At 41.6% G+C, this 24,482-nt stretch overlaps 1 protein-coding gene across 4 annotated transcripts in view; it reads left to right on the top strand.

Annotated features, from left to right (window-relative positions):
• The window catches only part of ATG16L2 (autophagy related 16 like 2), a 46,203-nt gene that overhangs the window by 14,025 nt on the left and 7,696 nt on the right, over positions 1 to 24,482 (top strand). The window contains exons 3-13 of one of the 4 annotated variants that reach the window (XM_063432607.1): positions 8,669 to 8,759; positions 9,408 to 9,481; positions 10,708 to 10,950; positions 13,392 to 13,454; positions 15,790 to 15,864; positions 16,368 to 16,442; positions 18,590 to 18,649; positions 21,397 to 21,505; positions 22,883 to 22,988; positions 23,530 to 23,600; positions 23,982 to 24,050. In XM_063432607.1, coding sequence (XP_063288677.1) covers positions 8,669 to 8,759; positions 9,408 to 9,481; positions 10,708 to 10,950; positions 13,392 to 13,454; positions 15,790 to 15,864; positions 16,368 to 16,442; positions 18,590 to 18,649; positions 21,397 to 21,505; positions 22,883 to 22,988; positions 23,530 to 23,600; positions 23,982 to 24,050 — 1,036 coding nt within the window. The remainder of the gene's footprint in view (positions 1 to 8,668; positions 8,760 to 9,407; positions 9,482 to 10,707; positions 10,951 to 13,391; positions 13,455 to 15,789; positions 15,865 to 16,367; positions 16,443 to 18,589; positions 18,650 to 21,396; positions 21,506 to 22,882; positions 22,989 to 23,529; positions 23,601 to 23,981; positions 24,051 to 24,482) is intronic. The other 3 variants (XM_063432617.1, XM_063432626.1, XM_063432634.1) reach the window with 3 other exon arrangements.

Genomic DNA, 24,482 nt, shown 5'->3' with positions numbered 1-24,482 from the left:
ATTTAGAAAAACTTACAGAAGAACAAAGATCTGGTTATTAAGCCAGCCGATAGGGGGGGGGGGGGGAAATAGTATTATCAAAATCTAAATATATGGAAGAATCTGAAAGAATTCTCTCAGATAATATGACCTATCAGAAACTCAACTCCAACCCCACAAACAAGGTAAAATAACTTTTTGGAGAATTTATTAAAAAGGTAATCAATACCACAACTGATATAAGGTAACAGACAAAGAAATATTTTATATTAATCAAGTGTCGGGCTGCATCACATACAGGAGAGCGACTTAATACTACTTAAAAATACAAATTGGTATGTGAGCGCTCCAAAAATCAAATATAATAGAATACTGACCACTGAAGTACTGTACCTCAATTTATACAGCAAATAAAAATAAAATAAAATAAAGCCTAGTAATAAACCAGGGTTAATATAAATAAATGAGTAGGTAGCATTAATAATCTTGCCATGTGTCAAAAATATAAAACATATTTATTCAACATAGACACAATATAAAAGCAACAAATTTTATACCACAAAAATACATATATATCGGCAACATAAAAGTCCAGAGCGAATGTCAAGAAAACAGAAGTATAGGCACAGTGTGGGGCCCCCTAAACACTGGCACATAGGCTACTGGCAAGGACTGTGCACATATAAAAAATATATATATATATGGGGTATAGAAAAAATGAATCGGAAAAAGGTAGAATGATCCCCCAGCTCCTGCACTATCCCTATCGGGGGGAGCTCATCAACCAACCAGGCTATCGGGTCTGGGCTAAGGGGGCAGCAATGGTGAAAACCCAGAGTACACAAAATCAATAGATACTCTGGGGATCAGCCAGAGCGACCCGACCTCCGAGCGAGGTAAAGGGAGCACGCCAACCCCTCAACACGAGATGTGAATAGGTGAGAGATCCGATCACGACAGCTACCACAAGTCACGGCCGGACCGCAAATGAAGGTCCGTAACAGAGGTACAGCACAGAGGAATAGGTGAATGACCGTCTACGCGTTTCGTCCTTGCTGGAGGACTTTATCAAGACAACGTCCAACTTTCACAAACATGGGTATATATACCCTCTCCTAAAGTGGTCACAATTAATCAATTAAAACAAATTAAATAAAACAATTGAATTAAAGCAATAAAAAATCAAAATACTGATATGTAATCAAAATATGAAAAACATGGTATATGCAACAATAATCAAAAATGTATATATAAAAATATATCAGAATTATAGAAATGCACAAATGCTCACATTCATGCAGATAGGGGCTACCTTCACCCCCTTATTTTAGGAAACAAGTATAACCCCTGAGATGTAAAAATATAATTGCTACAAAAAATAATAGGATCAATCTGTTGGTATATATCTCCTAATATATGAATAAAAAGGTAACCCAAGAAATTTCCAAATATTCTGAAGGTAAGGATTCAGGTATAGATCACCTTAAAAACTCTTGGAAAGCAGACATATTCAATGTAGTCAGAGGTAGATCGATATTTCCTGATACTAAACAAAGGACCAAATCAATATATATTTTAAACCTAACCTCTGAGATTGGGGGCATTGAAAATATCTACGAATCAATTTCGGGAGAGAATCCCCCTCCATACTTCATACCGGGGTCATATAGGTGTACAACAATGTATAAGCAACATAAACGTCATATGTGGATTCTGAATCTAACAAATTGGGAAATTTTGTCAAACTCCAAAACGTACATTCTAACTCCCAATGTAACCAATTTGGAATATTAGCAGATTTTAAACAGTACATTCTACTTCTTCGTTTAACCCATAAGGGTTGAGAGTATTAAGCCGAAAAATCCACTTAGTTTCAGCAACAATCAGGGCCGAGCTCCTGTTACTGATTTTCTCTGGGATGTGTTCAATACCCATCACTACTACTTGCGATAAATTGCTCTCATGGGCCATTTGGAAGTGCCTAGCCACCGGAGATGTCCAATCTTGATTGTGGATGGCTAGCCTGTGCTCTCTAAACCTCGCTTTCAGAGATCTAGTAGTTTGACCAACATATAATAAGCCACAGGTACATTTTTTTTCTATACCCCATATATATATATTTTTTATATGTGCACAGTCCTTGCCAGTAGCCTATGTGCCAGTGTTTAGGGGGCCCCACACTGTGCCTATACTTCTGTTTTCTTGACATTCGCTCTGGACTTTTATGTTGCCGATATATATGTATTTTTGTGGTATAAAATGTGTTGCTTTTATATTGTGTCTATGTTGAATAAATATGTTTTATACTTTTGACACATGGCAAGATTATTAATGCTACCTACTCATTTATTTATATTAACCCTGGTTTATTACTAGGTTTTATTTTATTTTATTTTTATTTGCTGTATGAATTGAGGTACAGTACTTCAGTGGTCAGTATTCTATTATATTTGATTTTTGGAGCGCTCACATACCAATTTGTAATTTATTAAAAAGGGACTAGAAATGCAAATTCTTACAGAAAAAGAAGGTAAATATTTACAGATAGCACATCCAAAGATAGTTTTTTTTTTTTTTTTGTTTGTTTTTTTATTATTTACCCAAAATACATAAAAACCCACTCAACCCACCAGGACGTCCAATCATAACAGGAATTGATTCCATATCCTCTAGAATTTCAGAGTATATTGACATGCTATTACAACCTATAGTCGCAAAAACGCTGTCACATCTTAAGGATACAATTCATATTTTACAAGTTTTAGATTCTACTCAACGGAAAGAACTATCACTTAGTTACAAGTGATGTCACATCCTTGTACAGTATTATCCCGCATGAGATAGGGATAAGAGCGGCGAAACATTTTTTTAGTCAAAGCTGATTTTAGAGATGAACAAATTGAGTTAATTTTAGAGGGTATTCACCTTATTTTAACTCATAATTTCTTCTGGTACCACGATACTTTTTATCTACAGATTAGAGGTATGGCGATGGGCACCAAATTCGCACGCAGCTACGCAAATCTATTCATGACGTATTGGGAGGAACATTTTATTTACTCCATCCACCCCTGGGTGTCGAATTTGGTGTCCTATCGCCGATACATAGACAAATTTTTTTTAATTTGGGATGGCACTTCAGATCTTTTAGAGATGTTTAAACACTTTTTAAATGATAACGATTGGGGGATTATTCGGACAACTTCTCAAAGTCAGAAGGAAATTCAATTTTTAGACCTCCACATCTTCATACAGAATGGACAAATCAAAACGAAGAATTTTTTTTAAAACGGTGGATGTAAATGGGTACATTGAGAAATCCAGCTGTCACCACAGACCATGGCTAAATAACGCACCCAAAGGACAATTTTTGAGGGTAAGGCGAAATTGTACCAATGACGAAGACTATATGACACAAGCCGGGAGGATAAAGTAACAGTTCAAAGAAAAGGGATATGAAGAAACAGAATTAGGTATGGCTATGGAAGAAGTGAAAAAAGCATCAAGAAAAGATTTATTAACTTATAAACCAAAAAACATACAACAGACATATACTAAAGAGATCCCTTTTATTTGTAATTTTAACGGTAACCATAAGAAAATAAATAGGGCCATTAAGAAATATTGGTATATTTTACAAGAAGATCCAGTTTTGAAAAATATATTACCAACTCAACCACGCATAATCTATAGAGAGGCAGCTAATATTAAAAAAAACCCTAGTTCGGAGTAGTGAAGGCCCAGCCAAAACAGAACACTTTTTGAACCAAAATAAAGGCTTTTTTGGTTGTGGGACCTGTCTAGCGTGCAGGATCACTAAGAGCAAAAAAAGAAATCTAATATTAAAGACCATATTAATAAGGAATTCACTATTAGAGAACAACGAACGTGTTTTTCAAAAGGAGTAATCTATGTGTTAAAGTGTCCTTGTGGTCTGCTTTATATAGCTAGAACATAAGATGTTTACACATAAGAATCTCCGAACACGTACGCAATATTAAAAAAGGACTAGAGACACATAGTGTATCCAATCATTTTAAAACTCACCACAACCAAAATGCCGATAATCTATTCTTTTGCCCACTAAAACGTGTAAAGAAAGATTGGAGAGGAGGGAATTTTAATAAAAAAATTGGAATAGAAAATGAAATGTATTTATAATTTTAATACCCTTATACCCCATGGGTTAAACTCAGATTTTGAGATTTGCCATTTCTTTTAAATATTACAAAAAAAGTTGATTAATAATACCTCTGTGTTAGAAACATATTTTATTGAATTTTTAATATTTTAATACTCTGTTATCCTCATAAATTATCAGCACTTTTTGCACATAGTAGCACTTTAAACTCAATATCTCAGTTTGGTGTTTTTCTTCCCACCAAAAGGATTGGTATTTAAAATAGCCTTTAAAAAAAAAAAAAAAAAAAAAAAAAGTTATATGTTTAAATAAAGCCCTGAGAGGAAGAGGGATTGAATAAAACATGGGAAAAACAAGAAACACTTAATAAAGAAGGAAAAAAAACATAATCTGGCGTTTGAGCAAGAATCTATTAAACCTAATATGTTTATGAAGTGAACTTATGAAAATTATTAGGAAATTGCATGTGAAGACACACTAATTCCGCAATGGAACGCACGATTAGCTCGGCATGCGTTCCAGTGACGTCAGCCGACACAGACTGCGCCACCCGGAAGTGGAACATATGCCGTCGGCTGTGGAATGCACATTGGGTTCCAAACGTGCGATAGCCAGAACCCGGAAGTAGAAAGAATGGGGAGATTAAAAAGATGCCGAGCTACAGAAGAATTCCAGACACCGATTGAAAAAGCCCCTGGTACGGGGTGAAATGCGTTTCGGATATTTTGGACTCATATTGGACTTCTATTACATATTGGCAGGACTTATTTCATAGGCTTATATAGCCATTTACTATTCTTCTTTTATATTTATTTATTTCAAAATATATATATATTTAAAATCTTATTCCTTAAAGACATCACCTTGTTCGGGAAACTTATGTTAAAGGGACACTATAGTCACCTGAACAACTTTAGCTTAATGAAGCAGTTTTGGTGTATAGAACATGTCCCTGCAGCCTCACTGCTCAATCCTCTGCCATTTAGGAGTTAAATCCCTTAGTTTATGAACCCTAGTCACACCTCCCTGCATGTGACTTGCACAGCCTTCCATAAACACTTCCTGTAAAGAGAGCCCTATTTAGGCTTTCTTTATTACAAGTTCTGTTTAATTAAGATTTTCTTATCCCCTGCTATGTTAATAGCTTGCTAGACCCTGCAAGGGCCTCCTGTATGTGATTAAAGTTCAATTTAGAGCTTGAGATACAATTATTTAAGGTAAATTACATCTGTTTGAAAGTGAAACCAGTTTTTTTCTCATGCAGGCTCTGTCAATCCTAGCCAGGGGAGGTGTGGCTAGGGCTGCAGAAACAGAAACAAAGTGATTTAACTCCTAAATGGCAGAGAATTGAGCAGTGAAATTGCAGGGGAATGATCTATACACTAAAACTGCTTTATTTAGCCAAAGTAATTTAGGTGACTATAGTGTTCCTTTAATATCCAGCCGGAGTAACCATAAGGTCATCTGGAAACAGGAAAGGGACATCTTAAGCAAAAGTCCCACAGCGCCATCCATGAGAGCCATATGTTGAGATTTGGCTCTAGGCTTGTGAGTACCTGACTCCCATTTCTACTTCTACTATTGTGCAGACAATATTACACTATACTGTGTTTTATATATCTGACAGATTTATTCAGAAGTGTGATCCACCTACTACATTGTATGTATTATATGTTAACAAAATAATACATTTCATCTTCTCATTTTCAATGTGCTATTTTTTTTTTTTATTAAAGAATGCAGGAATAGAATACTAAGGTATATTTATTATTTTCTAAAAATGCATTATTTGTGAAATAAAAACAATCCATGAGTTATGTGACTAACTCACAGAAAAAGCACAGAGACTATTGATTAAATGTAGGGATTGTCCTGGTTCAGCACACTTCTATGAAATGGCCCGGTAGTTTAGGAGTTAACACATGGGGGTGGGCAGTATATTCTCAGTGTTTTTATTTGTGGTTTGTCCGGAGAAGTGATTGTTCCGTTCTGTGTAAACACAAATCCCGAAATCCTCGCTGTAGGAGCCTCGACCTCTGCCGTCTTAACGTGATATTTAGCCGTATCGCTATTTATTGATACAATGTGTCGTAATCTTTGCTTGGATTTACTGTGTTCTGACTTCTATTTTCTTATTTTTAAAAACTTCCCCTGAAATTGACACTTCAGCAAGGTAAGTTTTTAGATAATGGTGATTTTTTTTCTTTTGCCTTGTTTAGACCAATGGCTATCAGCCAGGTTCAAATTGGTTAAATTTCGTCCTTCAGTGTGGTTTGAGATTACAGCTGCATGTTTGATTTTATCATAGGTTTTATTTTTCCCTCGTTTGATTTTACTTTCCTTATGCTTCATCCTTTCTTTTATATGAATCTTTTCTTCCTTGTGTCGAATCTCATCATAAACTGTGCCATTTTGTTCTCTTCTGTCCATGATGTCTACAGTTTGTCCCATAAGAATACTCCCCATATTTTCGTTCACAACACTAAAAAGGTGAATTGGGTAAAATTAGGCTAAAAATAATTCATTTAAAACCAATCCCTGCAAAGTGACAGAGCCTCTTTAACTAACTCATTGACTCCAGGCTGTAATAGGCTGAATGCGGTCCTTAATATGTGTTTAATGAGTATACGCGTTAAAAGTGGGATTCCAAACTGGCGGTTAATTAATACCAATAACTCCATTTAGGTATCTGTCAATTAAGGCTTCACGTAAAAGTGCCGTTTATAAGCCACAGCGAAGTGTACATTGATCCAAAACTGGTTAGGAACCGCTGCTCTAGACCAAAATTGGCAGAGTGTTTATCGTTTTATTATGTTTGTAAACCGCAAACTTGATTATTAAAGGGCTGCATTTGAAGTGATTATGGTGCGTGGAGTCTGCATGTGAATCCCTTCGCTATGAAACACTGCTCATACAGGGTTTAACCCCTCTGCAGCCAAAATTATAACTCCAGCAGCAGCATTGGAGTGTCCTGGTCCAGCCTGGAACTCCTAATGTTAAATTCTGCTGCACAGAATGTTAGTCATTGGCTGAGGGCGGTGACATTCTTGGCACCAGACCACCCAGGGGCCTCGGGACCGAGGTAAGGGAGCAAACAGTTGCTTATCAGTTTCCCCATTACTGGAGGACTGGGCCAAGGTAATGCTGGCATCATGACCACGAGCAGTATTGGGTATGATGTTTGTAGCAGCCCTTCAAAGAGAAACTGCAATCAGATATTATTATTTTAATGGTTAAATAATCTGCTTGTATGACAAAATAGTCACGTAGCATAATTTATAACTGCTCAGACAAGAAGTAATGAGAATTTACTCTGTTGTTTTTCTGTAATCATTGTGCGCTGTGATGTCAGCAGTGAACTATTGTCAGTATTCTTCCACATGTGCGTCCTCTCCAGTGGCAGATGCTAAATTAAATTGTGAAGTTTTATTTTTTACTTAATCCTTGATAAGACATTTTGTCTCTGGCCAATGAGCTACACTAGGTTCCCCATTAATTCGCTTTCCAACTCTCTCAAGTGGCCGTGCTGCTTTAAGACGTGTGTATTGTCGGTGGAGGCTGCTGTTTCACATCCCTGCTTATATGAATCCTGTTCTGTTATGTAAGCACGTTATGTAGACCAACAAATAAACCAGTTCCTCATATACTGCAGCACAGCTGCTCTCCACCTGCTAATGCTGCCGCTTGCCTTCCTTCTGAAACAGGAGTAAACCGAAACATAACCAGCTTCTCGTCATTTTAATTTGGAAAAATCAAAACATATTATGTCTTAATGTAATCCGTAAAATCCCGGGCATTTTCTAATAGAATTGGGTGTACTGGCCGGCCGTGTCAATTGGTTACTCTGACCGAGGTTTGTTCATGCATACACCCATATATTGTGTGAGTGAATCAACACGGAAAAAAGGGGGAGGGGGGTGGTCATAGAGTGGAACAAACTAACTTACAATTGGGGCTGCCTATATGGGAGAGGGGCTAGGCTCGAAGTGCCCAGAGAAGAATAATTTGATCTGGAGGTTCCGTAATGGGTCATCAGACCAAGAGCGTCCTCCTGGTAAACCTGCCAGAATGTCTAACCTGCTTTGGTGCATGTGTTTTTAGATCCGCTTGGAAGGTGTGTGCATGCTGCATGGTGTATGCATGTCCTGAAGATGAATGAATTATATATTTTGTTATAAGCAACTAAAAGTTCAAAATCCTAATTTAATTACAAGTTTTTAAGACTCCTAACCTCGCTTTAAAGCAACACTTTGAGTTTTCCATTATGGATGTAACGTTTATCTCATACCTTTCCACACCTAAAAAGCATGTCTGTTCTCCCACCCTTATGTGTTAATTGTATACATTATCTAGGGGGCCTGAATGCAGTCTCTGTATGTATAAACCCATAATAGTTAATCCAGTGTTATTCCGTCTTTAATAGCTAGGATATTGGTCCCGTCTTTTCTCAAAATCAATATTGTTTTACAGAAGTGTCTACTGAGGAGCTTTTGTTGCTGGAAACACACACATATATATATATATATTTTTTATTATTATTTTTTACAGATTGAGGGCAAGCACCTCGGGTTCTAATCTTTTAGAAGATGCAGCCACACAACAAAGAGAAGTGGAAGACATTAAAACTTTCAATGGCAAGGTAGGAACATAGTCTGTGGAACTTGGCTGTTAAATGGGGTGGGACTCCTACAAGGGGGTGCTAGTGGTTGTAGGAGCTAGAATGAGCAATACTAAACATACATACACTCTACTAGAAATGACACTCGTTCCCTAGTTTTCACTTTTTTTGATCTCCTGGTGTTTAGTATTGCTGCTTTGTGAGAACAAAGCCACCTCTTGAGTTGTTTAGAACATAAAGAAATTAAAGGGACACTTTAGTCACCAGAACAATTATAGCTTAATGTAGTTGTTCTGGTGTAGAGTCCCTGTCACTCAGACAGTCACTAGAGGTGCTTCCTGGGTCAGTGCTGCACAAAGCTCTATGTAATGCAGTGTGTGGTCTTGCCATGTGGAAGCTTCTTCAAACCTTTCCAGCATGACCTTTGGCTGTCAGTCACTGATGGACGCCCTGCACAGAGCACAGTGAAATCTATGGGCATTTAATGGATATGAGTGGAATGTGTTCGCCATTTTGCAGATCCATTTTATATCCTGGCTCTTCGTACAGTGCGAATGTTAAAGAATGTCTTGCGATTCATATAGTAAACCTTTAAAACGGTCTTTTGGAGTGGGTTTATTTTATTTAGTAGCTCTCCTGTGTTTGATTATCCTCCGTTTGTATTTACAGCTGGCCTGCGATGCTTGCAGTCTTAAGCACCAAGTGGAAGAGCAGGACAAGAAACTTTCAGAGCAAAACTCTAGGTAAACAATCTAATTTCTTACCTTATGTCCAACTTGATATGAAACTGATTCAATCCATTTACTTATTCTGTGTAATAAAATTACCTCCATTTACGAGCTTTCCCTTGCACAATCTGCTTCTGCATTGTGACGGCCACTTCCTGCTTTGAAAATCCCCCTGTGTTTCCTGCTGGCCCTGTTGGTGAAAGGTGCAGAATCGCCCCATTGATGTAACACAGCTTGAAAGCGACGCTGTCACTAGAAATCGGTTTAGGATTTTCATCAAACCACACTATAGCAAGTGTAGAATAATTCACTCCTGGCTAGTGAGCCATGGTTTGCAGTGGTGAGTAACTATTTAGGCCTGGTTAGTAGGCAAGGACTTGAAATTTTGAGTCGTGTTTTAGAGTGGTCAATGAAGGATAAAATAAAGGTCTGACTGTTATGGGCGATACACCACAGGACGTGATGGCTACAGAGGGTATTAGATAAGAGACTTGCTAGTACAGTAATCATACGGACAGTCTGATAGCGGGAGGTGAGGAATTCCCATGGGTGGGGGCAGCAGAGGAGAAGATTTGGAGATGGGAGGAGTAGGAAGTAATGAGAGCAGAAGAAATGTTCATGTCTGGCCAAACGAAGAGGGTGGGTAGGTGAGTATTTGGAAACATGAGCTGAGATATACAGGGTTCAAGTTTAGGGCTTTTAATTTTATTCTGGAGATGATAAAGATCCAGTAGGGAATCAGATGATGTATGACAATGTGAGTGAGCCTAGAAGAGGGCATTGGTTGGGTAGCACCAGATAAAATAGAGCTGTAGTATCCACACATGATATTACTAGAGGGTGGGGTAGCGTTTATTTCTCCTGTGAAGAATGGACATGTCTTGGAGCTGATATTTGAAAAGGACAGGATTTAGTGGATTATTGAATGTGAGGTTAGGTTAGGAGGACAGAGCAAAGTCAAAAGTGGCTCCAAGGTATTGTGGTGAGATTCCAGCATTATCTACTCCATGAGAGTTATATGATGAAAATTGGGCAGAATCAATTGCAGCTCCTCTTTACAGTTATTAATCAAAGTAGCAGGATGTCATCCAGGACGAGATCACTACATTATACGAAGGCCACATGTTTGGAGAGGAAAGTTCCTATGGGTGCACACAGCTGTACTGGGGATCTGCTGGTGTGTTTGATTCTCTCGCCCCTGAGATCTAACAGATGGATTGTCTCTATTCTTCCTTTTGCAGAGTGAAAGCTCTTTGGGAACGCACGGCATTGTGTTGCGCTGAGCGAGACACTCTGGAAGAGAACGTTAATGTGAAAGTAGAAGCCAATGCCGAACTCAAGCAAGAATACGACCTCTTGCTGTGTCGCAGGCAGGTTGTGGAGGAAACTCTGCAAAAAGAGGAGTTAGAAGCCCAGACGGTGCTGGAGCAGCTGAACATGCTGAAAGCTGTGAGGGCGGAAAACCAGAACAAGATTAATGAGAGGTTGGTAAATCTAGTGTCCATCTTTATCTCGCCTTTTATATTCAACAGAGCCAAGTCCCACTATCAGATTCTTTCTTAAAGTGTCAGGATCACAAACGTGACACTACTTCTTGCGTCTGGCCCCGCACCCAATCCACCTCCTTGGCTGAGATCATGAGAATTGATTAACTCAGCCAGTCACGGAAGCCAAGGAGGTGGGGTGGGGCCAATGTTAATCAGCATCTTCCTATAGAGATGCTTTGAATCAGTTCATCTCTATGGGGAAAGTTCAATGTCTCCATACAGAGCGTGGACGTACTAAACGTCCTGCCCCAGGAAGCGCCTCTAGTGGCCGTTTGAGGAGTGGTCAGTAAAGGTTTAAAGGTGTTTCTAGACTTTAATGTAAACACTGCCTTTTCTCTTAAAAAAGCAGTGTTCACATTAAAATGATTCCAGGGACTGACTATACTCAGCAGAACAACTACATTAACCCCTTAAGGACACATGACATGTGTGACATGTCATGATCCCCTATTATTCCAGAAGTTTGGTCCTTAAGGGGTTAAAGGGACACTATAGTCACCAGTGCAACTACATGTATTCCTGACCCTATAGTGTTAACACCACCATCTAGCCCCCCTGGGCCCCTCATGCTGCCATAAATATAGTAAAACTCTTACTGTATTCAAGCCAGAAGCTGTAAATCTGCATGCTGTAAAACAAGCAGTCTGCTGACATGTGGTAGCCTGATCCAATCACAGTGCTTCCCCATAGGATTGGCTGAGACTGACAAGGAGGCAGATCAGGGGCAGAGCCAGCACAATTCAAACACAGCCCTGGCCAATCCGCATCTCCTCATAGAGATGAATTGAATCAATGAATCTCTATGAGGAAAGTTCAGTGTCTGCATGCAGAGGGAGGAGATACTGAATCACAGGATGCTGTGCACAGTGCTGCCCTGTGCTCTGCTGACAGCAGATCTTAGTGGATGGAGGCATATTATGCCTCCATCAACTCCAAAGTCCCTCTGGTTCACTCTGAGTGACTGCAACTGGAGGTGTTCCTAGCTTTCAATGTAAACACTGTATTTTCTCATAAAATACAGTGTTTACATGAGAGAGGCTGCAGGGAGCCATACTTCTCACCTGAACAACCTCATTAAGCTGAAGTTGTTCAGGTGACTATAGTGTCCCTTTAAGCTCTATGCGGTACACTAAGCTGTATACGGTACATTAATTTGTAGTTGTTCTCTTGACTAATATGTTCCTTTAAATAGAGTTGTTTGTTTGTTTTTTTTTCAATACAACAGTCTTCAGCTGTTTATACAAACTCCCCCATCAATCTAACCAATTACATACAGCTCCGCACATGCACCTTCTGCAACTGGCGTTCCACAATCAGGTCAACTAAACCTGTGAATGTTAGTAACTTCTTGATAACGAAATATATAATGTTAGAGATGATCTTCCCCAACATCTCATACAGACACCGTTATTTAATATTACATCTTAATAAAATTATTCTTTATATTCTTTATATAACACGGTCTGAATTTAATTATTTTCATTTATGCCGGGATAATCGTTGTACAAGAGAATACAAAAAAATTATGCAAAAAAGGTGTGAATATTAATAGATTGAATGCACTACACAAAACTTAACGGAAAAGAGAAATGACTAAAGAATTGCAAAATTGATAAATAGTGTGAAAAACGCAGCAGAACAAAATCCAGAAAAGCTGCAGAGTATACCTCTCTCCTGATAATTTGTTTTCTCTCCTTCAGTGCAGCGTGCGTCCTGGGTGTGCGCCCTGGGTGTGCCAGGACATAGCCGGGTTGTCAGGGCTGTTTGATATCTTTCAATATAGGTTTAAAATAAAAACGAGCATTTCATGAACAAGGGGCAAGTTATAGGTGGTTATTCAGTGGTGTAATTCCTAATCTAGTGATGGATCCCCTTGTATCCAGACTGAAACAATGCTGCCCTCTGTTGGTTGAATCTGTCTGCTAGTGTTCATAGTGCATTTTTATCTGTCCATCTGATTGGCTTGTATTGGTATTGCTTTACCTGGGTTTTACTATTCCTCTCTATAATATAACAGTCCTTGCCAGGGCCGCCAGTTGGCTGTGTTCTGTCTGTCTTGGCATACCCTGCTTATTCTGTGGTCTGTTCTTGGCTTTGTTATATTTTAGCAGTAAGCGTTCTAATGGTGTTTCTAGGATGGAGTGGAACACATACAGCACCGTAGAATAAGAATCAGGACTGCAGAGTTAATTTCTACTCGGCTGCTGTTACAAACTGTCACAGGGCTCAAGGCTTGCGCCGGCGTTCTCTTCAGAGGGAGCAAACGTTTCCTGATTCACAATGTTCTAGGGGTCAATGCTTCATTTATTAAATTCACTGCTTACTTTTCATTCTCTGTTCTTATTGTATTTGTTCTTTTGGGTTTTCTTGTTCTGAAGGAGAGAGCACCATTCCTGGATGACACATCGCAAGAATGCATTGAGGAAAACAGTGAGTGATAGGTGAGGTACGCGCGTGCCAAATACTGAATGCAAAATAGGTGCCTATTCCTTTTACAATCCCGTCTAACCCATTTATAGCTTTGTCTCCTTTGCGAGGATCTGCCATAATTTATTTCTTTGTTCTATACCTGCTCCTGTGCACACGCTGCTCCCGGACTGCACATGCTGCTCCCGGACTGCACGCAAGCATTTGAATTGTTGAAACTGGTTGATTTGATTTGGCACATGTTCATGATGTCATGTGACTGGAGTACGCACCATTGTCCAGCTTTCAGCAATTTAATGTGTACACGGGGAAGCTTCACAGGATCGCTGGCGTGGGTGCAGATGGGGGGGAGAGACTTTATATATTCTATTTTCTGTTTTCTCTGTAAGCTATAGCTGAAAATGTTTACTAAAAATAGTAGACTACGCTGTACTGCTGTGCATCTTCTATAGTATGCCCTCACTGCTGCTTCAGACAAATGCAAATATTCTGCTCTGTGCGGGGGCTTGTGGGTGAGATGGCTTTTTTGGTCATAGCTCTCCCCAATTGTGATTATGTGATCAAATGCTGCTGCTATGGTGCTAGAGGGTGTGCACTGCGTGTTTAATAGGTGCCATGAGTGCCCCTTGCCAAACCCTCTTTCATTCAATAATTATTGGGTACCCCCTGTAAAACTCTGTAAAATAAGGCAAACTTTCCATGCCCCCGTCCGATGTCACAGCTTTCCTAGTGACGTCCAATCAAAGAGAAGCATTTGATTGGACCATGCTGGCTGCTTCAAGGAACCACGGAGGGAGGGTGAACAATGGAGGGACAAAAAAAATATGGAAATAAACAAACAAATGGCTAGATGGGGCCTGGGCTGCCTAAGCCACGTGTGCCAGAGTGCAAATAGCAGAAATGCTGCACATACAGATTCCTACTACAAAAAACACTTCTAAAAGCAGATGTGGTCATGGTGGTTGGAGTAATCTTCAAAGCTTTAGGTTACAGGTTGACTTTAAACGGTGATTAAGTATTAATCATTGAGAATTCTATCATTCTGAGCCGTGAACGGTGTTCTGATTCATAGACTGCAGTACACACAGCTCAATGAGATGTCCCAGCCGGGCAAGCGCTGGCTGTTCCACGATCGGAGAGCTTTGTGTAACTGCTTTCAAGGCTGCCCTCTAGCCAGACATATTGCACTCTTACAGGGGGGAGCTAACCGAATCAGGAAGAAAATGAGGTGTATCTGACATTAGTTCTAAAATTGTAGATTTCAAACCAGAATCAGCACTTTTATAAACTTCAATTAAGAGGAGACGCTCCTCACACCAGCAAGCTGAAGAGCTCTTTAGGTATAGTGTCCCTTTAATATTTTAAACCCCTCGCTATATACACCTTCCAATGAAGGCAGCTTACTATCCTGATCTGTTGGTTCAGGCACCATAACCTCTAGTGCTTATAGTGCAAGGAGTGGCTCCATAACCACTTAGAGCTTGGCCTAGGGGAGCTGTTTGATGTTTCGTACTCAGAATCTTCAGTTTCTCTGTCCGTGGGGGATTCGAATGGTTTTTAGATAATAAACGTAGTGCCCTTTGCATTAGAGATTGAATACTTCCAGGCAAGCCGTGTGTTTTATTTCTTGACAGCTTTGCAATTTCTAAAAGATACTCCAAGCACCATAGCAACTTGTGGTCCTTGCGCAGGTTGGAGAAGCTATGCTTTCCCTGTTAACCTCCTCGCTGCTGCTTGAAAACGCTGTGATTTTAAAACCCCTCTCCTCTGGGCTTTTGTTTTTTTGTGTTGCACATATTAAGCCATAAACTATTTTATGAGAAAAGCTGAACAACCCCACTGCGTTCCAGAATGGAAGTCGAGATACTAGACTCTGGTATCCAATATTTAACCCTGATTCATTAATCATATACCAGTGCTGATCTACCCTCCTACTCCGAGGATAGTTACTGGTGCTGTTTCAGCTTACTTTTACTTTGATTACTTTGATTACTACTTTATATTGATTTCTAAAACCTGCTGTTACATAACCAACAAATCCTAATCTTAAAAGATAAGTTTAGGCACCCAAGCAGTTTTACCTAAATTAAGTGGTTTTGGTATAGATCATGCAGTCTCGCTGCTTAGTTCTCTGCCATTTAGGAGTTAAATCGACACTTTTGTATCTTTTAATCTGACTCAGAAAGGGGCATGATCTATACACCAAAACTGCTTCATTGGGCTAAAGTTGTTTTGGTGCTTATTGTCCCTTTAAATATCCACTTGTGAACTACATACATGGCTGGTTCTGAGGACCTCTCCAATCCGATTTATTGATTTCCTTTCCCTCCATTTTTTATTTGTATCTAGTGGGTATGACCCAACATCCCAGATTTTGGTGTCTGTGTGCTGGTCAAACGCAATCCCGATCATCGATTTCCATCTGTAAGATCTTGCTCTGCTGTACCTCACGTGGGGCGAAATATGAGCACACAGCTAATGGTGGAATTGAGAAATATTTATTTTAACAAATCACTGGGAATGCAATATCACTGCTTGAATTATCACAGCTCCAGTCTTTAAATTAATTAGTTCACAAATTGCAAACAATGCAGGGGAAGCATCAAAAACAGTGAATGACTTGTGGGCACAATGCTATTTACACCCCCCCCATTTGAAGCTGGTTCCTTCTACTTCTCTTTAACAGATATTTTACCAGTAACCACACACCCCAAAATAATCCTTATATATATATAGTCTATATAATCTATAATCTATTTGAGACTGTTTAATACAATATATCTTTTTATGCTAGTGTTGTTTTCTCTGTAATGAGAACACAATTTTTAATTTAGGAACCTCCATCATTTCACCGTTCTTGATGCTGCCCCTTTAAGAGCTGTTGCAATTAATGTTTTAACTCATTGTATTTTTATTTTTTCCTGCAGTAATGCCAGTTCTCTTGAACACAGCAGTGTCACTCTATCCGGCTCGTTGGAAAGTGTCAAGAAACAGAGGGATCGGTAGGTTTTAATAGAATTTAGAATCTTTGTTTAAATCCGGTTGTGGGAGCATTCTGTCTTATGTTCTTCAAGTTCCCGTGATCCCTGAGTGGGTAATTAGACTCGAAGTTTCCTATTAATCACTAACTAGATAATTGTAAGATCATTCTTCTATTAAATAGGCACTCTCACAAACTCACCTTTTCCCCAATCGCTTCCTCTTTCAGAATCTGTTCTTCTTTTCTTTATTTCTGATCTAATTCTCTTTAAAACATAATTCAAAGTAGGGACAAAGTCCGTGACTCCCCATTCACTTAACTGGCCTGCAAAAGGTGTGTTTCTTTTCTAGCCAGTTTAGTGAATAGGGAGTTACTGATTGTCTGAAAGCATCAGCCCAAGTGTTCAACTGGGCATGCGTGTGATTTTCACAGCGCAGGTTAGTGTGGGCAGATGATGCCCATCCGGGACATGTCATCCATGAAACACTAGGATATACATCTGGACAAGAAATAACGAGGGGAAAAAAGGAGTAATGGGGGACTTATGGGCATTTGGGGGTGACTAGGGGGACAATAAAATGTAGCGGAGTCTGGAGGGGGGGGGATTAAAAAAACTTAAATCACATGACTGCGTGAAACAGCAATGTATTTCTGTCAACTATAACAGATTCCCTGTTTTTATTTAAACTATTTCATGGATAGAATAAAGACAGCGGGATCGGAAGTGCAACTACCTAGATATAAAGCAAGCCGGAAGTAGATTAAATAAAATACACGTGTGGCCTACATGGTACATGGTTAAAAAAATGATTCACTGTTACCATGAAGGGTGAACAATTTCTTTAGTGATTTCCATGGCATTAGCCAGTGGCCAGGCCAAACTGTGGAAATTAAACTGCATTCAGCTGTTGTTTAATTGCCGACTAACTTTAACCACTTCGGGACGACGGGCGTGCTATGCCATCCTTGGGGAACCAGCTGTAAACGCCGGTGGGCGGCATAGCACATCCCTGCCGTCAAGGGGACTTACCTGCTCGCTGGCGATCACGATGGGGTGACTTACCTGGCATTCCAGGCAGTCCCCTGCGTCTAATCCGGCCCTCCTTGGCCATGTGATCGCGATGAAAATTAATCCCATGATGGCATATCATTTGCAAAAGTAGACAACCCAAGGTATTGCAAATGGGGTATGTCCAGTCTTTTTTAGTAGCCACTTGGTCACAAACACTGGCCAAAATTGGCGTTCAAATTAGTTTTTTTGCCTTTTTCCACACAAAAAACAAATATCAAGCTAACTTTGGCCAGTGTTTGTGAGTAAGTGGCTACTAAAAATATTGCACATCCCCCATTTGCAATACCTTGGGTTGTCTACTATTGCAAATGGTATGCCATTATGGGGGTAATTCTTATTCCTGGGCTACCATTCGGTCTCAAAGGCAACGTAACCAATCTGGCGATTTTCAATTTGAAAATGGAATGTTCTATATTTGACCCTGTAACTTTCCAAAACACCATAAAACCTGTTAATAGGGGGTACTGTTGTACTTCTGAGACTTTGCTGAATCCAAATATGTGCTTTTTTTGCAGTAAACGCTAACAGTATTGTGACATTTACAGCTAAAATGTGAGGCGGAATTACAAAATAAATAAATAAATAATTAAAATCTGTTTTATTTTATTTTATTTATAATAGATTATGTTTCATATATAAATATTTGATATGAAATTAAAGCCCTGTTTCTCCTGAACACAATGATTTATAATAAGTGTGGGTGCATTTAATATGAAAGAGGTGAATTACGGTTGAACAGACATATAGAGCAAATTCCAGATTTTGTTTACGTTTTGTTTTGATCAGAACGTGCACTATTGACTCCGTCCTTAAGGGGTTAATGGGGAAGTCTGTCCGTTCTTGAGGCAGCACCCACAATCTTAACAGCAGATGGCGCTGCTGAAGAATTTTTTAACCAAATGCTCCAACAATGATCAAAACAAGTTTTTTTTTTTTTTTTTTTTTAAATCACATGTAAACAATATTTTTAAACTACATATAGATACAGATGTTTACAAGTTACCTTTCCCCACATCTGGTTTTAGTTCCTTTTCCCCCGTCTGTCTCTCCTTCATCTTTTCCGTGATTTTATTTATTTTCTCTCTCTTTCCTTCTAGGTCTCTGTCAGTGCCCCACGGTCCGGCTAAAGTCATCGAAGTCTTTAAAAAGTTATTTGAGTGAGTACAAGTTTTCTAATTATTCCTCCTTCTATTCTACTCTTACGTTGTCCCTTCACACTGTTCTCTCCTTTACTAATTGGGTATTACTTACCTGACACTGTTTATATTTAACACCGACAATTTAATGGAAAATAAAATGCATTTTGATTAGATAAAGCTAAATATATATACAGGCTATGTTAAAATCCTCAGACTGAAAACACACAGGGATCAGAGGGTGACGGAAAACACACAGGGATCTGACACTCTGCCCGTCACCCTCTGATCCCTGTGTTTTTCCCGTCACCCTCTGGTCCCTGTGTGTTTCCCGTCACCCTCTGATCCCTGTGTGTTACCCGTCACCCTCTGATCCCTGTGTGTTTCCCGTCACCCTCTGATCCCTGTGTGTTTCCCGTCACCCTCTGGTCCCTGTGTGTTTCCCCTCACCCTCTGGTCCCTGTGTGTTTCCCCTCACCCTCTGGTCCCTGTGTGTTTCCCCTCACCCTCTGGTCCCTGTGTGTTTCCCCTCACCCTCTGGTCCCTGTGTGTTTCCCCTCACCCTCTGGTCCCTGTGTGTTTCCCCTCACCCTCTGGTCCCTGTGTGTTTCCCCTCACCCTCTGGTCCCCTGTGTGTTTCCCCTCACCCTCTGGTCCCCTGTGTGTTTCCCGTCACCCTCTGGTCCCCTGTGTGTTTCCCGTCACCCTCTGGTCCCCTGTGTGTTTCCCGTCACCCTCTGGTCCCCTGTGTGTTTCCCGTCACCCTCTGGTCCCCTGTGTGTTTCCCCTCACCCTCTGATCCCTGTGTGTTTCCCCTCACCCTCTGGTCCCTGTGTGTTTCCCCTCACCCTCTGGTCCCTGTGTGTTTCCCCTCACCCTCTGGTCCCTGTGTGTTTCCCCTCACCCTCTGGTCCCTGTGTGTTTCCCCTCACCCTCTGGTCCCTGTGTGTTTCCCCTCACCCTCTGGTCCCCTGTGTGTTTCCCCTCACCCTCTGGTCCCCTGTGTGTTTCCCGTCACCCTCTGGTCCCCTGTGTGTTTCCCGTCACCCTCTGGTCCCCTGTGTGTTTCCCGTCACCCTCTGGTCCCCTGTGTGTTTCCCGTCACCCTCTGGTCCCCTGTGTGTTTCCCGTCACCCTCTGGTCCCCTGTGTGTTTCCCGTCACCCTCTGGTCCCCTGTGTGTTTCCCGTCACCCTCTGGTCCCCTGTGTGTTTCCCGTCACCCTCTGGATCCCTGTGTGTTTCCCGTCACCCTCTGGATCCCTGTGTGTTTCCCGTCACCCTCTGGATCCCTGTGTGTTTCCCGCCCCCCTCTGGATCCCTGTGTGTTTCCCGCCCCCCTCTGGATCCCTGTGTGTTTCCCGCCCCCCTCTGGATCCCTGTGTGTTTCCCGCCCCCCTCTGGATCCCTGTGTGTTTCCCGCCCCCCTCTGGATCCCTGTGTGTTTCCCGCCCCCCTCTGGATCCCTGTGTGTTTCCCGCCCCCCTCTGGATCCCTGTGTGTTTCCCGCCCCCCTCTGGATCCCTGTGTGTTTCCCGCCCCCCTCTGGATCCCTGTGTGTTTCCCGCCCCCCTCTGGATCCCTGTGTGTTTCCCGCCCCCCTCTGGATCCCTGTGTGTTTCCCGCCCCCCTCTGGATCCCTGTGTGTTTCCCGCCCCCCTCTGGATCCCTGTGTGTTTCCCGCCCCCCTCTGGATCCCTGTGTGTTTCCCGCCCCCCTCTGGATCCCTGTGTGTTTCCCGCCCCCCTCTGGATCCCTGTGTGTTTCCCGCCCCCCTCTGGATCCCTGTGTGTTTCCCGCCCCCCTCTGGATCCCTGTGTGTTTCCCGCCCCCCTCTGGATCCCTGTGTGTTTCCCGCCCCCCTCTGGATCCCTGTGTGTTTCCCGCCCCCCTCTGGATCCCTGTGTGTTTCCCGCCCCCCTCTGGATCCCTGTGTGTTTCCCGCCCCCCTCTGGATCCCTGTGTGTTTCCCGCCCCCCTCTGGATCCCTGTGTGTTTCCCGCCCCCCTCTGGATCCCTGTGTGTTTCCCGCCCCCCTCTGGATCCCTGTGTGTTTCCCGCCCCCCTCTGGATCCCTGTGTGTTTCCCGCCCCCCTCTGGATCCCTGTGTGTTTCCCGCCCCCCTCTGGATCCCTGTGTGTTTCCCGCCCCCCTCTGGATCCCTGTGTGTTTCCCGCCCCCCTCTGGATCCCTGTGTGTTTCCCGCCCCCCTCTGGATCCCTGTGTGTTTCCCGCCCCCCTCTGGATCCCTGTGTGTTTCCCGCCCCCCTCTGGATCCCTGTGTGTTTCCCGCCCCCCTCTGGATCCCTGTGTGTTTCCCGCCCCCCTCTGGATCCCTGTGTGTTTCCCGCCCCCCTCTGGATCCCTGTGTGTTTCCCGCCCCCCTCTGGATCCCTGTGTGTTTCCCGCCCCCCTCTGGATCCCTGTGTGTTTCCCGCCCCCCTCTGGATCCCTGTGTGTTTCCCGCCCCCCTCTGGATCCCTGTGTGTTTCCCGCCCCCCTCTGGATCCCTGTGTGTTTCCCGCCCCCCTCTGGATCCCTGTGTGTTTCCCGCCCCCCTCTGGATCCCTGTGTGTTTCCCGCCCCCCTCTGGATCCCTGTGTGTTTCCCGCCCCCCTCTGGATCCCTGTGTGTTTCCCGCCCCCCTCTGGATCCCTGTGTGTTTCCCGCCCCCCTCTGGATCCCTGTGTGTTTCATTTTGTAATGATTGTATATATCAGCTTGTAATGGCCCTTTGCTTAGACTTTGTTTATTAAATCCACATATTTAGCTTCTCTCCAAAGAAGGAGCAGGAGAGCTTGTACACTGAGCAGACGTTTTACCTCCCTTCTTCTATCTGTGTGGTCTGCGGTCTGCCAGATAAAGTCGTTTCCAGCAAGGTGAGTCTGTTTTTCTGTTCTTTGTAAACGTGTTAATGAGAGGTTGTATGGGCAAGCAAGGAACATTACGTCATATAAACATCAAGCAAAGATCAGGAACTGCTACTACAAGTTTTAAAGAACACAATCAGCTTCAGCTTGGAGTGTTTGGTCCCAGTATAGTTCGGGGGGTCCCCTTTCGGAAGGCTGAGGAGGCAGACCCAACATAAATCCAATATATTGAATATTAGAAAATTGAGTCCATGTGGTAAAATGTATGTGTAATAGCCAAGCCGTGACTAGCAGAGTTGGATACTTTTTCCATATTAGTTCTTTTTGCAAACATTTTGCTATTCAGATTTACGGGAACTCCCCGTCAGTCATTGTTATGACAAGAGGAGAAATTAAACCATGTTTATCAATGGCATTGCCTTGTCTGAACTCTTTCATGATTTCATTTGCTAAATGTTTATATATGTTTATATAAACTAAAAAAAAACAAAAAAAAAAACAGCATTTTGCCAAAGAAGGTTAACACAGGTTATAGGTGAATTTCAGCTTTTTGTTAAGTAATGTAAATTCCAGAGAATTGTCATCCCATTTAAAGGGACGCTATAGTGACCATAACATCTTTAGCTTAATGAAGCAGTATTGGTGTATAGATCATGCCCCTGCAGTCTCACTGCTCAATTCACTGCCATTTAGGAGTTAAATCGCTTTGTTACTGTTTATGTAGTCCTGGTCACACCTCTCCTGGCTGTGACTGACACATCCTGCATGAAGAAAATTGTTTCATTTTCAATCAGATGTTAACTTACTTTAGAAATGTATATCTTCTGTGCTGTAAATTGAACTTTAATCACAAACAGGATACTCCTGCAAGGTATATCAAGCTATTAACAAAGTAGAAGATAAACAATTCTAAATTAAACAGAATTTCCACACAAAAAAAGGATGCAAACATTAGATGACTCTTTACAGGAAGTGTTTAAGAAGGCTGTGTAAGTCACATGCAGGGAGGTGTGACTAGGGTTCATAAACAAAGGGATTTATCTCCTAAATGGCAGAGGATTGAGCAGTGAGGCTGCAGGGGCATGTTCTATACACCAAAACTGCTTCATTAAGATAAACTTGTTTTGGTGACTGTAGTGTCCCTTTAAGGTCTCATTTTAAAATGACCAGGGAAGGGTTTGCTTCTAGTTTCAACTAGTGGACTTGTCTTGATACAAAAAAAGAATAGTACGTGGCCTTAACCAGTCAAGTTCCTCCATGAAAGCTTTACTGGGGAAAAAATAAGGGGGAATCTTCACATGGTACAATTGTAGGTGATTCTCTCTCTGTACGGCCATGTACCTTCATGGGAACTTACCATCATTCTATCCTCATTTGTTCCATCAGGAGATCCATGATTCAGAGATCCATGCTGTCAAATTTAGTCCTAACTCCAGGGTGGTGGCCACCGGTGGGACTGACAGAGTCGTTAAGTTATGGGAAGTCACTGGTGGTAAGATGTTGGTTCCACGAGGTTTTCTGAGTGCATTACTGATTTACTTTTTAAAATCATTTAGAGCGAACCTTCATAACAAGTTCCCAAATTGCCCACACATTGTGTGTTTAATAAATGTGTAAATTAAGATGGTCATCGTTTTCTATGAATTAAAATAAGTTCACTTATTCAGTTCTAAGAAACGAGTTTTGAATTTTCGAATGTGGAAGGAGGTAAAGAGTCAGACTTGGCATGGCAGTGAGTTGGAGTTGTGGTGTAGATTGTCCATAGCATTTTGGGGGACATCAAATCTGTCTAAGGGGCTTAGATTTGCATCTTTGGTGGAGAGGGTTGGCTTTCATCCACGTCATTTCTCTTAGACCAAATAGCAAATTTTCAGACCTGACCAAGGCTTAATGATTTGGGTGTAGTGAGGGATAGTTGGGCATTGAGGGCAAGTAGTTCTTCTTAAATTGCGGTTGAGCCTCCAGGAGGACATGACAGAGAGGACATTGAATAAACATGTTGCACTAAATCTAATGACTGATTTGTCGTACAGGTATCTTACAGGAATACCAGACTCTAGAGGGAAGTCGTGGTGGAATCACAAGCATTGAGTTCGATCCTTCTGTGAGTGTGACTGTCAAACCTTGATTTTCACAACTTTCATTATTATAGAACTGTAAACATTAATTCCTACTATAACTTGTCCTTGTATGTTTAATGTCACCCTTGAATTTGCGGACCAGTTCTGTATATGTAATAGACCTTAAAAACTCTTGCATCCCCACTTCCTTTCTTTTTTGATACAAGGCTGTTACAAAACCTGTGTGGGGCAAGCTTGACAACCTAACTGGTCATTTAACTGCAGCTTTTGCAGGTGGAGATGCTTCCCTTATCTTGACACTTTATAGAAAAAACAAGACACAGCTTTACTGCAGTCATTACATCGAACCTAAAATATTTTGTTACTCCAGTGTTAATAAACGTTGTTACTCCTTGTCACTGCAGGGTCTCTATGTACTTGCGGCGTCATTTGATGGGGCAGCTCACCTGTGGAAACTGGATGGAAAAGCACGGGTACGATTCAAACGTATCTTTTTTTTTTTTTTGTTCTAAACGTAGAAAATATTTCCCAGTGAACCCATCACAAGCAAGAGTTGCTTACATTTGTTCTTTCCATTGTTTGTGAAATCACTAGTGAAATATAATATATAGCGTAGATGTTATTGTTCTCTCGCACCCTGTTGCTGTGGTGTGCTGCGGACTTTACACATTTATGTACTTCTTCTGCTGGGAGTACATGGGGGGGGGGGGGGGCTGCAAGATTACCCAACAATAAAATAATGAAGCTGCCCCAGTTTTAAGCTATGCAGAGAAAGCAGAAGTCCGTCACCCTACACATGCGTACAGCAGGGAGTACTTTAAAGGCTTCAATGAATCGCAGATTTATAGGAGGGAGAGATCACTATTCAGTTCCTTTTTCTTCCTCTTCCTTAATGCATATTTATG

The sequence above is a fragment of the Pelobates fuscus genome, chromosome 1 (genome assembly GCF_036172605.1).
Source record: "Pelobates fuscus isolate aPelFus1 chromosome 1, aPelFus1.pri, whole genome shotgun sequence".
Lineage (NCBI taxonomy): Eukaryota > Metazoa > Chordata > Amphibia > Anura > Pelobatidae > Pelobates > Pelobates fuscus.
Note: the sequence above shows the minus strand (reverse complement) of the source record. Positions and strands in the feature narration are given on the sequence as shown.